The sequence below is a fragment of the Spironucleus salmonicida genome, chromosome 7, assembly GCF_000497125.1.
Source record: "Spironucleus salmonicida strain ATCC 50377 chromosome 7, whole genome shotgun sequence".
Classification (NCBI taxonomy): Eukaryota; Fornicata; order Diplomonadida; family Hexamitidae; genus Spironucleus; species Spironucleus salmonicida.
Genome location: NC_090602.1, coordinates 951,023 through 970,235, shown reverse-complemented (window position 1 = coordinate 970,235; position 19,213 = coordinate 951,023). Strand labels below are relative to the sequence as shown.

Here is a 19,213-nt window from a genome sequence, read left to right as displayed (position 1 = left end):
CTGAATCAAAAAACCTCACAGGAAGCTCCGGAAAGTGCGCTTAGTACCCTCCTCGATCGCGTATACGACGCGCCGCGCGGCGGCCTCGCCCACGACGCTCTCCGCAGCCTCGTTCACGAGCTCAGCGACATCCGCAGCGGCGCCAGCGAAAAGCTCACCGGCCTCGCGCGCCACGACCTCGAGCACAGCGAAGTTACCAGTCTCAGCGAGGCTGCGCGCGATCGCGCACAGTGTGGCCTCGAAGTTGACCTGGCTGCGCTGCAGCCGCACGAGCTTCGCGTACGCCTCTAGCTCGAAGCGCTCCGCCTCGCCCGGCTGCCGCATCGCGACAGCGCACTCCACGACGCTCAGGACGACGAACTCGTCCAGGACGTAAGGTGCGGAATGGAAGAGCTCAGCCATAAAGCGTAGGAACGCGTATCCTAGGTTGCGCTAAGCGCTCTGCGGTGTGTCGGCACCAAAGCGCGTCGTGAAGACGTAGAACGGCGTCTGGAACGCTGAGACAGTGGAGTCGAATTATGGGATCAGGTCAGAAGGCTCCGCGGTCGCGTTCAGGAGCTGTGCTGTGAGATCACGGATCGCGCCCGCCACGAACGCGTAAAACTAGTTCGATTTCGTCGTCGCTACGCCTGCGAAGAGCTGCAAAAGCGGCACCAAATTCGCGAAATTCGGCCGCGACAGCGCAGCGGTTTTGGCCTCAAAGAGAGGTACAGAAGACGTATCCGCGTCCTGGGTACCGAAATTGAGCATTTCTGCCAGAAACTCGCTCAGCTCGTTCGGCGTCAGCGCTGAAACGTAGAAGCTGACGACGCTCGCGAGCACTGAATTGAGCCGGTAATCGCCGAGCGCCATTATCGCCGTGAAGAGGCTGCAGATCTCGGTGACGCTCTTGGTGCTGTTATTGTACATTTTAAGCGAGAAAAAGAGCAGGTAGCAAAACTGGGTAATGGAGGCCGGCTGGAGCAGAATTTGAGGCAGAAACTGCTTCAGAAACGCACTGAACACTCGGAACGGCACCTGGAGCTGAATTTGCTGACAAATTAGTTGCAGGACCTCGAGATTCGCGATTTTGGCGCGATATTCATCAGTTTGCTCGGGCTCAGGGACGAAGTTGAACTCGCCGTAGACTGGAGAGTTCTCAGTTAGCTGATCTGGGCCAAACTCGATCAAAATGGTGAAGTATTTGGCTAATAAGAAGGTGGAGTACTTAATTGCGTATTATATCAGTTGCTATGTTAATTCCAGAATCATTGATTAAAGTTATTAAATTGTTTTGAGAGTAATTAATTTTTCCACTAAAGATTGTAAAAATGGGACCAGTTTGACCTTGAGAATGCCTGGTAAGAATGTCAAGCCGTAAAGAACTAGGTCTACAAGCTCTAAATCGGTAGAATCCAGTACAGAGGAATAGGTCTAAATGAAAAATTCAGCGATTTCGATCATTTTAGTATTCGCTATTGTTGATTTTTCTAAGATGGACACGATAAAGGTAATGACGCAATGTTCTATGTTAAATTAATTTATGATATCTTTTATATCGATGAAAACTTCGTAAAACACGTCAACATCATCTTTGCTCTAGACTGATAGGTTGAGAATCATAAAGGCTTTTTAAATTACTAAGATATCTTTATTATTTTCATATACTTCACGGATTATCTTACTTAAAACTGTCATCTCGGTTATCTGATGATTAAGTTGAATTAAAATATTTTCTAATCCTTCAGGGACCAATAAAACTATTTATAGTAAAAATTCAATAGGGGAAACACTTAAGCTTTATGAGAAAAATGTCTATACTTCATTTTATTCAGTTTGAACGTATTTGAGCATAATTTCAGCATATTCAATTGCATTTTTGATAATCTTATCATCTTCGCCCATAGCAGCGTCTAAAAGAGATTTAGGTAAGTATTGGTCATTTTCTTCAACTAATAATTCCATTACTGGTACTATATCAAATAGATAACCAAGTACAACCGAAATCGACCCATAAATAGTTGAACTTTCCATTTCCTGGGCAATTTCTTTAACAAAATTAAAGTTTCTACTTTCCTTACTTAAGATAAGGATTAAAACAGAAAGAATTTCTGGAATAATAATGTCAATCTCCTTAATATATTCTACTTATCTAGGTATATTATTTACAATAAAAATAATTATCTAGATAAATTCGTTTTACGAGAATTTTTCAGTTAATAAACTTAATAAATTGCGTAAGAAAATTGTATCGAAGTCATTAGACTTCATAGTGAACTCAATAAAGGTTAGCATTCCTGATAAGTCTAAAAAGTTTGCCAAACTTAACATTTAGTTGATGTTACATTGTTAAATATGTTAAAATATTATGTTAGCCTAATCTATAGAAAGCTCGATTTATTCTGATACTTGATACTTTATAAGAAGTTTGATACAATAATTGATAGTAATTTCGTTATCAGAAGAATTTTCAAGAACTGTAATAATTAAACTGATAAGCTCATAAATATCCTCAATTATACCGTTGTGCAACAATAGAATTTATATAAAAGCAATAGGATTTGACTAGATTATTGTTTACTCAAGTTTACACGAAATGGGAGCCTATAGTAATAATGTATTAACTACATATGTAAGTTTAGGTGCCTATGTTAAAATAAGTAGTTCTTTATTATTCTAAATAATTTCAGAAAATTCTGACGGAGCAGAAAGGATCCACATAACGTATGGTATTTCCTAAAATTATTGGTTATTAACCTATATAATAATAGTAATACATAGGTTCAATTGTTATAACGAGATAGGAAGCTCTTATTTAATTTAATCGTCAATAAGGCAAAGATTGTGGTATGCAATTTCATAAAGTCCTATATCGTGATAGTTATGATTATTTAATATTTTTTCAAAATAAAGTTGCGCGATTTCTTTGAAATTATCTGTTGTTGTTTCACAGACCAAAAAAGTTAAGAAATCAATTAAAACAGTTGCATTCTCTTAATCATCTTTAAAATCATTTAATTTTGAAAAAATAAATGAACAAAATGCATTTATGATTATAGGTTCTTAGTTATTTAGTCTAGGGAGAAGTTCAGGCATGATCTACACTATTTCAGTAATTGAATTTGAGGCAAGAGATTTGATAGCACTAAACTGACAAGTTTGAAGTTGAAGTATAATCTCTTATACTTAGTTCGTTGTAGAGAACATATAAAGGAAAAATACCAAAACAACATCTTAATCTTCTTTGATAGAAACTAAAATATATTTCAAAATATCTGAATAAACAGATTAGGATGACACGCTGTTATTTTATTCAATTATTTTAAATAATTTTAAAAAGCCATGTAAATCATATACATTCTTTAGATATTACAATAGAACCTCGCCTTTTAATTAAGGAATTATACGCATAATGACATTATCATCCATAATATTGTGCAATTATCCAATAAATATTTCTTTGAATAAACCGTATCTGTTAATTTATTCGATTATCTAACCATTTATTAAATTTTCTCTACCTTAAATCCAAACAATAAGAACAACTAATAAAATATTACTGCTGAAAAATTGCTATTTAACACATTCCATGAAGTCATTTTCATTTTCAAATGGAAATAAGGAAAACTATATATTATCATGAACAAACTTTGTCAGATTAACTGCATCGGTCCCATTAGTTAAAACGTTCAAAAGACTCACATAATTCTTAATTTATTAATAATCAGAGCTTTATGCACCCGAAATAAGTGAAACTAACGCATTTGATGTCTCTAACATAAACGGAGAAGGCGTTTTCACAATTCTTCTGAAAGTTTAAACAATCGCTTCTATAGATTTTTATTCGGCCAAAATCTCTGCATCTTTAACCAAATTACAAATTTCAAGTTGCTTCAAAATGACATTAAACTCGCTTTCTAAAGGCAAATTACATAAAATAACACGTAGAAGTGACTTTTAGGTAGACAAATCCTCTTTTTCAATTATTTAAAGGATGGAATTATACGCCGAAAAGCGGATAGTTTGATCCTAGTGTTAAATAGCTTGAGCTAATGAGAATTCTCCAGTTTTTTATTGTAAAATAACTAATGCGGCATTTTAGATTATATCAGAAACTGATCCCAAAGCGCCACCAGATTATGCAAATCCAGAAAAACCTGTGGCAAACGCTAAAGGATTAGTGATCTCAATAGTTTGTAAAAATAATTTGATTTATGGCTGATTTTCAGCAAAAAACAGTAATTAACGAGTCAGCGAAATAGCGAAATTTGGCAGTTCAGCTTTTTCGGAAATTGATTTTTCATAAATTTTTCTGAGCAAAACCGAATTTAAATTGATACTTTTGACTGTTAATTAGTGTGACAGAAGAGTCTAAACAGTGCGTGTAAGAAGGAGGTCAATATTGATTATTTCAGCTAAATTTAATTCTAATAATTTCATTAAAATTGCTTCGCTCAACTCCAAATTTAAAGGTAATTCTTGATTTTTAACTATGATAATTATAGATTTTATAATGGTTACTAAGCTTATATTCTACAAGTTGAGGATGCGATAAACAAGACTATTTGCGAATTTTTCTTAAATTGGCTACTTTGAAAATAACACAGAAACGCTGAGCAACCACGACGTTACGTCATTATTGTTGTCAAGTTTGAGCTCATCAAAGACGTAGTCAAATGATTTTCTGACGAACTCAGTGAGATTTTATGAATTTTATATTTTACCGTAAATTTCAAGAGCTAAAACGCAAATAAACTTTTAGTGAATCACAAGTGACTGTTGTTTCATTATTTTTGCGGTGGATATTTGCTTCCCAAAATTCAATGAATTTTGCTTCAGGAAATAGTTTGACAACTGCGATCGTGAGCAGGGAAATGCGTTAACGTCTAAATCTTCAGGATTAAGCGTCTAGAGAAGAAGCTAATACGACTGAATTTCATGATATGGTAAGAAATAAGTAATGAGCTGACTTTTATGATGCAAATCAATACGAAATCGTCGCAGTAGGAATTCAAGGGATTTAACAGCCGCTGGATATGCGAAGTAGCCAGCTAGCTTTTACAAAAATTAGTCAATTTATTTGTCTAAAAGGTCATTATCTTTAGGATCGTGAATTTCTCTGTCATATGAAATAGAATCCTATTAAAACAGTTCAGAAAAACGTTAAAACTGGTTGTTGAGGATTATCAATTCATTAAAAGCTACAAGTGAAATCTCGTGAATTTACTACATAGTAAATTGCTTAGCATTGTTACCAAAGAGTATAGAGGTTGTTTATTTACGAATACCATCTCCTGTTCTTTCAATTTTTTCCTATTGGAGGCCTTTTAATTGAGTAGTTAGTTAGGTTGACATTGTTCGGAATGGAAAAAGAAATGGATGACATTATTATATATATTAATATTTATATCTCTTTTGAGAATGATTTCGATGTTGATGGTAACAGTTAATTTAACTGAATTGATATAAATAACTAATTAATACTAAAGTACACTCGATAGTTACTAAAGTGATTTTAAAAATAAAGTGGAATATCTCGAGTCATAGTCACTATATTATGATCCACCAGTTTTCATTTAACCTGAATATTTTGATTAGAAAAATACTATTCCAGCTAACTTCCCATCATCATACCTTAAAAATCCATCATTTGATATAAAAAAGAATATGCAAATATAGTTTGAGAATATTTAATAATTTATCTAATCTATTAAATTTGATAACTTTATACAAGAAGGTGATGTTCCTATAAATTTATCGTCTTTTACGTCTGCTGCATAAATGTAGTCTATTTCAAGAGATATTATAATTATCAATTTAGGTATTGACTATAATTATATAAGTGAACTCATTATTCAGACAGCTACGCTTTTTGATAGAATATGGTTATGGAATGGAACACATTATGAATATACAATGTTAGCTAATATAATTAATCATAACCTAATATCATAGCCACAAGAATCATTTAATATTTAAGAACTCGATGTTATATATAATTAAGTTAGATAAGTATCAGAAAGTTAATATTTGTTTTATAAAAATGAAGTCTTTATATAATTTTTCATTTTCTATTAGTAACGATAACAAATTAAAGGGAAATAGTTTCCGAATTATAATATTTTTTATTGGTCGACAGAGAGAATAAAATAATCTGATTTTCGGTACTTATCTGCCGACTTTACTTACTTCTGTCAAATTTCTCAAAACTATAGAAATGTCTGTATTAGTTAAGCGATTCGAGTCTTTTTAGAGTAAAATTACGATACAAGTATTATGATGAGATTCAAGGATGAATAAATAATTGTAGGTCAAGCAGTATATAATGATTTCAAATATGTTGGATTACTATTTAATTTGGCTTAACCTGCTGATTTTAACCTAAACTGTATATCAGACGACTAAACTGGTGTTGTTATCAGTTTTGATTTTCAGCTTATTAATTACATACTCATTTCGTAAGAAAATCAGTACAAAGATACAGTCATTTAAAACAGATAGTATAGTTAAATATTACCTTTCCCCACTAAACGATTTCGTAATGCAAATCTATTTTTAGAATATATACTTGATTAAAGCGAAATTCCAATGCCAATTACAAGTACAAATGGATTTTTACGTAAATAGGCAGGATATTATGTATACTAAAATCTTACTGATGGATTTAATGTTTAAGTTTAGCTAGGATAGTTGAAAACATTATTGCGGAATTAATGTTCAGCGTTTACAACTCCTAATACCTAATTTTCCTAGCATTTTGTTAATGAAAAATTCCCAGATAATGAACCAAAGACAATAATTTCACCTATATCGATTTTTCCTAACTCTTCTTTGCTTGAATAAAATTTGAAATTTGAAATGGATTCATTAAAAAATATATAAAATTAAGGATTTTTAAAAAATTTAGGATTTTATTACCCTTTAATTAATAATTCATTATAAATGCTATCTGAATTTGGAGATATTACACAATTTAAGAACGAAATACTTTAATCTCTTGAATATATAATGAATTTAGAAGTGAAAGCAGCATAGTAAATATTAAATAAATATGTAAAAGTTAACATTTTAGATGCTGATAAGTCTTATATGTCAGAATCTTAATTTTTTTGCTAAAAAATGAATACAATTGATTATTTCATACGCCAATATCCAGAAATGACTATTTATCCCGAAAAATTAATTCTAGATTCATAATCTTTACTAAATCTTTAACAATTTAATTTATCGACTAAAAATTAAATATTCTCACCTATAATTGCAGATATGTTACTTTAGTCTATTAATTAAATTATATATTAGCTTAAAATTTATTTATATATTCATGGTAATTCGGTGTAAAAATAAGAATTCCTTTTATATAAAAATCGACATTTATAAACTGATTATTTTAAAAATATATGGTTAGATAATGATATATAAAACAGCTATTATAAAATAGAATAAATCTAAAATATATATGTTGGTATTAATTAAAACTCATTTATGTTTTACAATAATTTAACAATGACAACAGAATTTCTTCATAAAAATTTCAATTTACTACTCAATTCCTATAAAAATGTATAATAAATAAATATAACTCGTACTTAAAATATTTTCATAACCCCTATTTACTCAAATTCTTTAGATATTACAAATAGACCAGTTGAAGTAGGCTCTATAGGTATTATAGGTAATATTATTAGCGATAAATTTTTCCAAAATAAAAAGTTAAAAAATTATTATATATTTGATTATTATTGTCAACCTATTGTTTATGATAGTCAATTAAATGTTGATGTAATACTTTAATCATTATTAGATATAGGATTTTTAGCAGTTTATACGACAAACTATTCAATAAGATAACAATTTGGCTAATTATCAATAAATGAAAAGTTTTCTATTGAAAATAATCCCAATGTATCCACGTTTATAACATAAACTTAGAATACAACTTTATATAATATAACATGTTTTGGAGTCTTAGGTAACAATTTAACAATAAACTCTGAATTATTTGTATGTCGCGTGAAAGATAGTTTTATAGTTACGTTTGACTAGCTTAGCATTTTAAATAGAAGTTTTATACTTGGATAGATTAATCATTATAACTATGGTAAATTTACTGAAATAAATAATTTTGTCTTAAATATTTCATCAACAGTGTAATTATACTATAATTATACTTATAGAAATCCTGACTAAAGGAATATAATCCAAAATGTTTCTGTTAATTTTAACCAACAATTAATGTATGGATTAGAAATAGATGAAATTTACTCATTATGTGCTGTTATTCTATTATTAATATTTTTCTTTTTAATATTAAAATTAAGTGAATAACCAATTAATTTAATTAAAGATTCTATAGTCAGTAATTAATCAGAATAAACCATAGACGAAAAATCTATTTTTGAAAAACTAACTAATATTCATAAATTGACATCATAAAAAGTTAAAATATTCACTATTGATACAAATAAAAAATTTATATTTAATTATATCCCATACACGTAGGTTTTATTTTAATAAGATTATCATGCTGTTAAACTAAATGATAAATTATTTGTAACTCTAAATAATAAAGCCTTTAACCCATTTGCTATAATTAGTATTATATGCTAAAAACCAAATAAAATGATACCACAAAATCTAGAATTTCATGCAAGAGCTAATATATTTTTGAATAATAAGAAAAGTGTTTAAGTAAATTAAAAGCTATAATTGGGCAGTGGTAAATTTTTGATACATAGCATTAATCACGTTCTTATTTCTCCCGGAAATTAAAATAAGTTAGTTTCGCATTATAAGTTAAATGATTTTGGAGATCTGTTTTAACGTAATTTAGATGCACCTTTACCATAGTTGATAGAGATTGAATAAGAAGAACCACTAGATATAAATTATATTATAGAATAAGTGTGCTAGTGAAAAGTTATTTAGTTTTCTATGACTTATTTTATATTATTTTATTTAAATAATAATAATAATTTTATTGATAATTATCGAAATCTAATGATTGTATAATATGTTTGCGGAATGTATAGTTATATTCACTTTAATTTGAAGTAACCTACCAAATTTCAAATTTTGTCGTAAACTATAAAATATTCTTTATTTTAATGTTTACAATTGTATCAGTAAAGTATAAATCTAATTCACATTAAAACTAAATGAAAATTAAAGATACTCAGCAATTGAATTTAATTAAATAATTCTCTATCAAAATTATTAAATCATAACTTTAATATTTAATAAAGATTAATTTAAAAACTAGCCATAAAATTATATAAATAATATGAAAAATATTACTCTAAATATTATAATTATTTACAGAATGTTTCATATTGAATGAATATTTATGATAATAAAACTAAAATAAACAGATTAAACTAAATCTCCAATAAAATAACATCATTCGCTTGATAGTAAATCTGTTAATTCACAATGAGTACAATTTTGAAGCGTCAAACTTGATCTTCTTACTTACTGCTGCTTTTCAATAATCTCTGGATGAGATAAAAAATGATTTATTCTATGTGGTGGATATGCCATACTATGTCTCCGATAGTGCTTGCCGGTTTAACTTAACTCTCTATTATAAATACTAATAAGTGGTAATCCAGTTGCACCATCATAGGAATTATGTGGAGGTCCTTTCTCTAAAAGTAATTTAGTATATTCTTTCTTAACAATCTTCTCCCATTGAATAAAATAATCTGCATCACCATAAATATAATTTTTATACCGTTCTTCTTAAACCATAATTTATGTTGCTGATGCTCGGGATTCAAAATCATATTCATTTAAAATTGCAGATGCTTAAAAAGATTTTTCATAATCATAATTATCAAATACATTAACATTTATACAATGTTATTTCGGGGGAGTCATTTTGAGTGGAACAGTACCAATGCCGGATGCATCTACCGAAGTAGGCAAAAAATGTGATATTTTAAAGCCTGCTGGATTAATATCGTATTACTAACTACTCCCTTCGATTTCCATTTAATATTCATTTTTTGAGATGGAAAATTATCAATAGTTAGTAGTAATATTATGTCCTTAAAATCTTTTTATAATGCGGAAATAAAGTTTCAACATAAATAATACCGATGTTCTATTTTTTGCTCCTAAATCTCTTTAGAAACTTTACTGTCCACCTCCAATATATGAAAATACTTTATAGAACAAGCTTGCGCTTACGTTTGTCCAACTTCCTTAATAAACATTTGTTAGAAAGTAAAAGCTATAGAACAAACATTAAACTTCATTATCAACAACTACTATCAATTTTGAAGGTAAGTTATCACAGATAGACTATGGGCGTTCATTTTACAAGCCAAGAGGTGGAGAGAAAATGGTTTTTATGTCTAAAAGTCTTATCATATGAGTATTTATAATATAATTATATATTGATACTCCACTTTAAATGAACTATTTCTTAACTATACCAATCACAGATAAAAATTTTCAGTAGAATGACATCGTGTAGATATTCAATGATTAAAAACATTATTTAGTTTCGGTTATAAAATCACCCCTATATTTTTGTGCTAGCTTTGGACAAACTATATAACTACAATATTAGTTGGAATCTAACCACAAGCTAATAAGCTATGAATCTTTCTAAGCACAAAAACTCAATAAAATATAAAGTAACGACTCGATTACTGTATTTTCACCCATTATGTCGTCCCATTTAGAAAACCTTTTATTATATATGCCAATCGCTCCAAATGCCTCTATTAATATACTTAATACAACTATTAATACGAATACCAGTACCATTCACTATTTACAAGAGTTTGTAATCAAATTACCAGAGAAAATACCATATTTCCGAGATTAACCTTCTCTAAACCCAGAAATTTTGAAGTAGCTACAAATTCATATTAAATCAAATATAATAATTTCAGGTCCCAACAATTCAGGCCGTACAACGCTCGTTCTCGATCTGGCAAAGTCTATGAATTTGAACTATAAATTTGTTAATAGCATTGATAATATAAATTAATATACAAATTTTAATGGAATTCTTATTTTCAAAAATCTCGAAAATCTGACGCCGTAGCGAAGCGAGTTTGCAACTGAAACACAACTCTAAAACACGACAAAATTACTAAAATTTCTGCATGCAGCCAACCCCTTTTATGCAGTCTGTATTTGCGAAAATGCTAATAAACTTGATGCCGCGCTGCGAAGAAACGGCCGCTTTGGAAGCGAAATTTTGAAAAATCAACTCACTTTAAGCGAAAGAATTTATATTTGCTAACTTTGTGGAGTGGAAAATCAAAATCAAATTGAAATCTCAAATAGAACTGTAAATTATACAAAGGGCGAACTAGAACGAGTTTGTTAAATTTTTTTGTTGAACAGGAGCGTTTTGGACGCGGTAAGACAGGTAAAGCATGCTCAGACCGGTCTCGAGTAGTTTGAGCCGAGGGTCAAATTTGAGACTAAATGGCACCAAACTGAAATTGCAAATCTAATTCACAATTTCACTCCTTTTGTTAAATTTCCAGAAATTGCTAAAAAGTACGACTTCGTTCCCCAAAACGTACTAATTATGGGCGCTTCTGGGTCCGGAAAAACGACTTTGATTACGAATTTTCTCTCTACTCTCGAAATTTACTCGCTTTTTCAGTTCAAACTACAGCAGATACTCTCAATGTACGTTGGGGAGTCAGAAATGAACCTCAGGGAGATGTTCCGGGCTGCCCGGCAGCGCGCGCCGGCCGTCATCGTCATTGAGGGAATCGACGCCATTTTTGGAGATCGCGAGGCCAAAGACAGCAACACGCGGCTTTTGACGGCCCTGCTGACTGAGCTGGACGGTGCCAGGCAGAACGATCAAGTTTTCGTCGTCGCAACGGCGATAGAAAAGGTGGACGACGCGCTGACAAGGTTCGGTAGGCTCGGACTGAAGGTAGTTTTGGGCGAAAACGGCGCTCCCAAGGAAGAGGAAATTTTAGTGGAAGGAAGCGAGTGATGATCCTTGTTTATAATGCTTTTGTGCGAACGCTATTAATGTTGATGAAGTTCTTTTCGATCAACCCAGAAAACGCCTTGAGGGATCTTAAAAAAATATCTGGCGTGCGCGCGAAGCTGATTGAGCTGGATATCATAAAACTGGAAATCGTTGACGAGACGCTGCTGCCGTGGATCGCAATTTAGCTTAATATTTTACAAAAATATGACATCATAGGAGAAATCCAGTGTAGCTGGCTTAACAGAGACAAGATACGAAGTGTTTGCGACAGTTATCACCTATAATTATCATGGTAATTTGTAGAAACCAATTAATTGACCTGAACATACTATATAAATATTATACTATATTATTAATATTATATCTTACGTTTTTCTAAATGCTCAATACTCTAGGGTTGTGGATTCCGTTCGCCGTCGTCGGTACCGCGATCGCTATTGCATGGATTATGGGACAACTCATATCATGCTGCTGTGTCATTGTTCCTCAGGAATGTAATGCAATTTCTGAGCGTATGGGATAGATTCACAAAATTATGAAACCAGGCCTGCACTGTCGCGTACCATTTGTTGATAAATTTAGAAAATTTTCCTGGACAAAAGTATCAGCTGATTCTGATAATAATACTCTAATTAGAATACCAACTTATGACTCAATAGTAGATTTACGTGAAGATGTTTTATTGCTTCCACAAATGTAAGTTTATACAAAAGATGCTATTCCAGTCAAGGTTACTGTGTTTTTAATTATATCTATAGATGATGTTAGACGTTGTATTTATGAAGTTGATAACCTTTAATCGGCTATTTATAATGCTGTTTAGGCATAAGTTAATGAACTTTTCTCCGAATATACTTTTGAAGAATGTACTTTATGTCAGCAAGCTTTATCTGAACTAGCTGTTTCTCGTTATTCTGAAACATTTTCTCAGTGGGGTGTTCGCTTAAGAGCTATTTTTGTTGCAGAAGTTATTCCAGATGATTCATTATTATAAAGTTTGGCAACAAGAATGCTTACTGAACGTTAACGTCGGGCTGAACTCATTAAAGCTGACGCTTCTAGTGATTGTACCAAATGTGCATCCGAGGCGCAGAAAGCTGTTCTATAATATTAAGGTTTAGGCGAGTAAACAAGAATTAAAAATATATCTGAAGGAGAGGCTTTGATTGATGAGATTAAAACGTAAGCTGCTGCAGATTCACTAATTTTACTAAAGAAACAACTTGCTAATGAAGCCTAAGATTATGCTGATTTCGCAATATCTCTAAAATATATAAAAGGACTTTGGAGTGGTACTGGTGCTAAAGAAATAAGCTTAAGCATGGATTTGGATGGTATGAGTGGAAGCTTTGTTGAACTATATAAGTGAAATCGAACTTTTTCACTGTAGTCATTATTATATTAATTATTATTCAGTGAAAATAATAATAGCCTTAATCACTACTTAAGTTAAACTTATTGAGTTAAAAATTAATTGATATTAGAATTATTATCATACTGGTAAAAATTAATTAACTGAAATATTTACATTTGTTTATATTCGTTAAAGTCTTTTAGTTTTTATAACATTGTTTTTAAGTATCATACAAAATTAATTAAATCAAAATGATTTTAAACTGCGTTCATTCTTTCAGCATCACTCAATAAATAAATATCAAAAAATACACTAAATAATAGAAAAGGTCATTCAAAAGTTTAACGATTTCTTATTAGATGCGAATTCAATAGTTATTTCTTATCCAGTTTTAGCACCCCAGATTGAATTAAATGAAACTTTTCTCTTAAATTAGAATTTAAATTACGAGAAGATTTATTATCTTTTAATACTTAGATTTATCTTTTGGATAAAGTTGTTTTAATTGTTTTAATTGTGGTTATTCTATTTACATTTATTTATAAATTAATTTTGGCAGAAGCAAATGGTAGGTGGAACGTAGAAAAAATAATATGGAAAAATGATTAATTTATAGTATATTTTTTATTAAACTATGTTAGTTTATATATATTGCTCTCGTATTTTAGTTCGTTTTATAATAGTTAAAGTTATGGATAAATAAGTACAATATTTTATAATAGCTACAAATGTTCGTTTTATATTTAGGTTATAATATTTATATACTTATGACGTAAGCTCATGTAGTTAATTAGTTATTCTCCTATAATTTTATAATCATTCTTCATTATTGGATATTTATATTATATTATAATTATTATATTTTTAGTTATTTTAATTTTAGAATGCTGAGTCATTTATGAATAAATCTAAATTTATATAACCCATGAATGCATTAATAATAAGATCATGTGACTCAACAAAGCTTTATATAAGATTAATAGTAATTAAAATTATGGTATATATTATATATAATATTATAGACTTTTATACTTTCCCTTTCTCAAATGAAGATAAATTATTTTCACTCATAGACTCATTCTACTGTTACCATATCAACAGAAGATACCTACACATATGCAATATTAAATAAACCCGTTTCAAATAAATCTCCATTTTTAACCATCAACTCATAATCTAAAGCCAAATCGCTTATTTGCACTATACTTTATAAGTAAATTATACACTAGCGCTATCCGAACTAAAATTTTACACTAACTATTCATGATGAAAATTCAGCCCATGCAATGACTGCTGCATCTTTAGTTTTTCTTATATCTGGTGTATTTATGAATTTCGTATCATATGGTTAAGGTAATGTAGATTTTTTTAAGGTTCTTACTTTGCCTTAGCAGACTATCAAAAATATTGACGGTGAACAAACAGTTGAAATTTCATAAAAGTAAATGGAAATAGGTAGGTTTGGTTTCTGTGAGGATGATGAGTAATTCGGAATAGAAATATATGATGAAATCCTGAAAAGTTTATAGTGATGAATATTGGATAGTATTAATCAAATAATATATATTTACCTCAGTTTCAATAATTTAGATAGACTTCAAAATTGATCAATAACGTATTGCCATAAGTACTTGTTTTACTTAATTTAATTTACGATTACACTATTTTAAATTTAAACGTGATCAGTTTTAGGTTATTATGCATTAATATGGTACAAATTGGTTAATACCAATTTAATTAACAACATTATTTTTCATTTATTCTATAAAACATCAAATTCTAAATAAACACCAACACCAGACCCTCATTAAATTAGGCATAAAATTGCAAGTAAACCTGCTTATCTCATCTTTACTAGATAATCTACCCCGTTACACATCATTTACCCGCAATATCCTGCAAATCAATATTTCCCAATACCTATAATAACCTTTTTAAGTTTTAAACTATCATGCAAATTTACACCTACCACCACTACCATGTCTCTACCCTACCTACCAAATCATTAAATTTCCGTTCTCACTCCCCATAACGTCACATAGCCACCCAATCAGCCAAAATTTAACATTATATCACAAAAACAAAATTTCCCCCTTCCACACACATATTATTATATCTAACAATATATATAATTTTTTCACTCCTCATTTATTGCTACTCTGCAAACTGCTGCGTTTGCTGTACGAGCGCTCCCGCGGCGCGCTCTCGGACCCGCTGAACTGAATGGAGCCGATTTCGCTCATGTCCTTCAGTAGCGATTTTCCCTTCTGGAGCAGCGCCTGCAGGCGCGCCGTATTCGACACCTCCGAGCTCTCGATTTTCTGCCGCTGGCTCTTCGATTTCATGAGCAAAAGTTCGCTCTTTTTGAGTTCCTCGAGCTCGCTTTTCATGTTTTCACGCCGCGCGCTCAAACTTGATTCCGTGAACGAAATTCTACTGTTTTTCAGGGCCCGCTCCGTCGAAAAGAGCATATTCCGGTCCGTTTGGGCGGCCCGCAGCGTCGAAATCGTCGGATTTTCGTTCATTTCGTTCAGAATTCTGGCCGAGGAAGTGAGCGATTCGGCGATCGTTTTGACGATTTCTTTGTAGGAAGAAGAGGACGAAGAGGACGGTTTTGGGAGGTGCGAGGTCGTCAAATCGGCCGATTTCATGGAGTTGTTTTGGATCGAAATTTCAGGCAAATTTTCGCCCTCCTGGACTCTGTAAATCGGGAAATTGCTCTTAAATTCGACCTCTGGGAGCTGTGCGGTCGTGGATGCGTCAGAATTGTGATTTGAAGAGGATGGCAGGTATATATTTGTTGGCTGCGACGGCTGGGGCTGGTTGGAGGTCGAAAATGAGTTTGTAGGGTTGCGATTTGAGGCTTAATAGCCGTTTGGTGGCAGGTCTGAAATGTTATTGTCTGTGTAGTTTTGATGGGTAATTGGGTCGAATTTTGGCGTAGTTTGTGACGTAATAATGGTTGTTTAGTTGTTATTAGGATTTTAAGAGGTAAATACATTATTTTGGGCCTTGCCAGACGACGAGGACGACGGGTCCGGCAATTACGACCTGTCGAAGGAAACGTGTTTGTTGGAAATCGACGATTCGGTGCCTGGTGCGGAGTCGAAATTTTCGTTGTTATTGAAGTCGAAAATGTTCTTTTCGGAGCCTATTTTCTTAAGGATGTTTTGGGGCTGGCTGGGCTCGCGTGCTGAGAAATTTGGCTGAATGTGCACGAACTAATCGGTCTGAGGGGCTGATTCATGGTACGAGTTGCTAAACAGCTAATTTACCGGGTTAATTTGGTCGATTTTGCCTTAATTTGACGAATTAGATTGCGATGAAGAAACATATGGAACGCCCGGATTCGGCTTCGCGAGATTGTCAACTTTCGATATCTGTGAGGACTCCCTGTGTTGCGGAATGAAGTCTTCGGTCTCGAGGACATGAAGTATTTCTTCGGTTCGAACTTGGGGTGTCTGGCTATCATGGTGTTAACTTTGATTGGCGTTGTCTTGAATCAATTATGTACCAGGGAGGGTCGTATTGTAGTTTTAATTTTAATTCTGCTTTTACCTGGGTGGTGAAACGGTTTATATGTTGTAACTTTTGTAAATCTACTCTGGAACCGATTCGTATGCTGAATTTACAGGAAAAGCAGTGGTTTATGCTTGTGATATAACGCTACCTGTCGTAAATAGGTCTTTTTGAGAAGTTGGTATTTACGATACATTCGGCATTGTGGTGATGTCATATGGTGTTTTGCTTTAGTTTAGTTATTATTGGTAGTTTTGGTCAAACATATCAGGCATGGGAATGTTGTAGTTATTATTTTAAAATTAGTTAGGAATTGGTTAATTTTAGGTTAAAATATCATTATGTTAAATTGGAATCTTATTTTAGTTATATAAATTATTTAGATCTCCATGTTATAATAAGTTTGCCTAATTTTATGGTGGATATGGTGTGTTCTCAGTATAAATATTTAATGGTCCTTCTGTAGGTAGAGTTGGCTATTGTAAAAATTGATTTTAAACTGGATATTAGATCTAGGGTTCTGAAACTGATTATGGCATTTCAAAATTATTCTGTAATATATTAGGTTAAAGAGGCACCTAATTTTAATTCTATGGATATGTTTACTGATTCATTAAGGTATTTGTATCATAGCTTGGTACTTAATTATGGTCTTATTAATTTGCGATATTAGATGGAGGTTCTATGAAATCATACATTTTATTTCCAATAATAACGGATGGCTCATCATCTATTGTAACCGATTTACCTACAATACCCAATTATTTGTCAATATCATCAGGAGAAATCGTAACGGGATTTTATCCCAAATACTTGTTAATAATATCTTCTTCTTACATATGTTCTTTTACTTAAGATTTATTTATTAGATCATTAATACGCTAAGTTCTCGCTAATTCAGGGTCTTTTTCATAAGTTGCATTTAATATATTAGAAATATTTTGATCTGGCACTGACTTTGATTACAAAGTTAAATCTTCGGGAGTTTAATCAAGCGCTGTTTGATATCTATGTTATAATTCTGTCTCTTTCCTATCATTATATTAATTTTTATATTTATCATCAATATACTTATCTAAATCTTTATCTTACTTGTAAAGTTACTTTGGATTGCTTTTTTTCCTATTGCACTCTTCACTTTCTGAACTTGAAACAACCTATTTTCTTTTTTACTTAGTTTACTTGACAATAGTATGTTTTTTGCTCTTTCGCGACAAATTTTTTTCTTCATAAGATGATTCAGATTCACTTTCCATATTAGAATAACTATCAGATTCTTAATGCCTTTTAGATGATTTATGATGCTATTTTTACTTTTGAACCTTCTTCTAATGTCTTTTTCTTGTATATTCTTCATCAGACAAATTACTCTCTGATGATGTATATGTATCTGATTCATTTTCATATTTATTAATGGGATACTTTTTAGAAGATTAAGTTTTTCTTGGATATTCTGCTGAAGATTCTTCAGACGAAGAATCACTATATGATTCATGTCTTTTAGATTATTTCTTTATATGCTATACTTTATGTTTCTTCTAACTCTTCTTTTATCTTTTTTCTAAAAACTACTTTCTTAATCGTTCCTAAATATCTTCAGGAATTAAGTCAATCGGTATCATTAATTTATTGTTCATGTCTCTTTTTACTTGTTTTGATAAAGATGGATCAACTGCACGCTTTGTTAGACTATATATTTAACTAGGATTAATACTTTAGGGATAAACTGGTATGAAAGGTTAGTACTATTATTATTACTGTTCTCTTAAATAATGTTATTATTGGTTATTAGGCATCTACAATAACTAACTTTATGGATACTAAAATTATGGAGGTTAAAAGCCAGCTCCTTAATATTAGTTATACTAGGGGTAGTGCTATTGCATATTTTATTGAGTTTGATTGGAATTTGGTAAAAGTAGAGTAAAATCTTGATGTCCTCTTAATTTTTCACTACTTATATTCCCCCATTTCTACTGTAACTGAATAAGTAGCTTACAAAAAATTCTAACTAATCTGACTCTTTCGTTATGTAGATCTTAATAATTTTCCAAGCCTCCTGGAAATTAATCAATAAAAGCTTCTGGGGCAACTTTAGGAATATATTTGAGATAATTAATAGATTAATAAAAAGTTGTAATCAAACTTCTATTATCGTGAATTTGAGGGTTCATTTTCTTAATATAACTAACAAATACTGGAACCGAATTTGTTAGTAGATATCTAATTATATTAAGCAGAGTTTGTGTAGCTAAGTCATAGTCAGAAGGTGGAGAAAGAGTTTATTAGTGCGTTTATATTAACTATTACGGGTAACCTAGTTAAAACAGCATTTATAGTAACTTTGAAATTTCAGCCTACATTAAATTTTGGAGAGAGGAAAA

The 19,213-nt window shown here is 31.5% G+C and overlaps 8 protein-coding genes across 8 annotated transcripts; 5 read left to right on the top strand and 3 right to left on the bottom strand. All coding sequences in view use genetic code 6, as the record gives it.

The window, feature by feature from the left end:
- Positions 1-15: 15 nt before the first annotated feature.
- Positions 16-5,334, bottom strand: SS50377_27338 (uncharacterized protein; the record flags this gene model as incomplete). The annotated part of the gene is made up of 1 exon (XM_067911130.1): positions 16-5,334. One exon carries the CDS (start codon positions 5,332-5,334, stop codon positions 16-18), a length of 5,319 nt encoding a protein of 1,772 aa, XP_067761817.1.
- A 66-nt stretch (positions 5,335-5,400) lies between these two features.
- Positions 5,401-8,895, top strand: SS50377_27337 (uncharacterized protein; the record flags this gene model as incomplete). The annotated part of the gene is made up of 1 exon (XM_067911129.1): positions 5,401-8,895. One exon carries the CDS (start codon positions 5,401-5,403, stop codon positions 8,893-8,895), a length of 3,495 nt encoding a protein of 1,164 aa, XP_067761816.1.
- Positions 8,896-9,378: 483 nt separating this feature from the next.
- Positions 9,379-9,972, bottom strand: SS50377_27336 (uncharacterized protein; the record flags this gene model as incomplete). The annotated part of the gene is made up of 1 exon (XM_067911128.1): positions 9,379-9,972. One exon carries the CDS (start codon positions 9,970-9,972, stop codon positions 9,379-9,381), a length of 594 nt encoding a protein of 197 aa, XP_067761815.1.
- Positions 9,973-10,045: 73 nt separating this feature from the next.
- On the top strand, positions 10,046-10,357 carry SS50377_27335 (uncharacterized protein; the record flags this gene model as incomplete). Its single annotated transcript, XM_067911127.1, has 1 exon — positions 10,046-10,357. One exon carries the CDS (start codon positions 10,046-10,048, stop codon positions 10,355-10,357), a length of 312 nt encoding a protein of 103 aa, XP_067761814.1.
- A 39-nt stretch (positions 10,358-10,396) lies between these two features.
- On the top strand, positions 10,397-11,956 carry SS50377_27334 (AAA family ATPase, CDC48 subfamily; the record flags this gene model as incomplete). The annotated part of the gene is made up of 1 exon (XM_067911126.1): positions 10,397-11,956. The coding sequence occupies one exon, from the start codon at positions 10,397-10,399 to the stop codon at positions 11,954-11,956; it is 1,560 nt and encodes a 519-aa protein (XP_067761813.1).
- Positions 11,957-12,335: 379 nt separating this feature from the next.
- SS50377_27333 (SPFH domain/Band 7 family protein) lies at positions 12,336-13,325 on the top strand (the record flags this gene model as incomplete). The annotated part of the gene is made up of 1 exon (XM_067911125.1): positions 12,336-13,325. The coding sequence occupies one exon, from the start codon at positions 12,336-12,338 to the stop codon at positions 13,323-13,325; it is 990 nt and encodes a 329-aa protein (XP_067761812.1).
- Positions 13,326-14,356: 1,031 nt separating this feature from the next.
- SS50377_27332 (uncharacterized protein) lies at positions 14,357-14,842 on the top strand (the record flags this gene model as incomplete). The annotated part of the gene is made up of 1 exon (XM_067911124.1): positions 14,357-14,842. The coding sequence occupies one exon, from the start codon at positions 14,357-14,359 to the stop codon at positions 14,840-14,842; it is 486 nt and encodes a 161-aa protein (XP_067761811.1).
- Positions 14,843-15,454: 612 nt separating this feature from the next.
- Positions 15,455-19,192, bottom strand: SS50377_27331 (uncharacterized protein; the record flags this gene model as incomplete). The annotated part of the gene is made up of 1 exon (XM_067911123.1): positions 15,455-19,192. One exon carries the CDS (start codon positions 19,190-19,192, stop codon positions 15,455-15,457), a length of 3,738 nt encoding a protein of 1,245 aa, XP_067761810.1.
- Between the last annotated feature and the right edge of the window lie 21 nt (positions 19,193-19,213).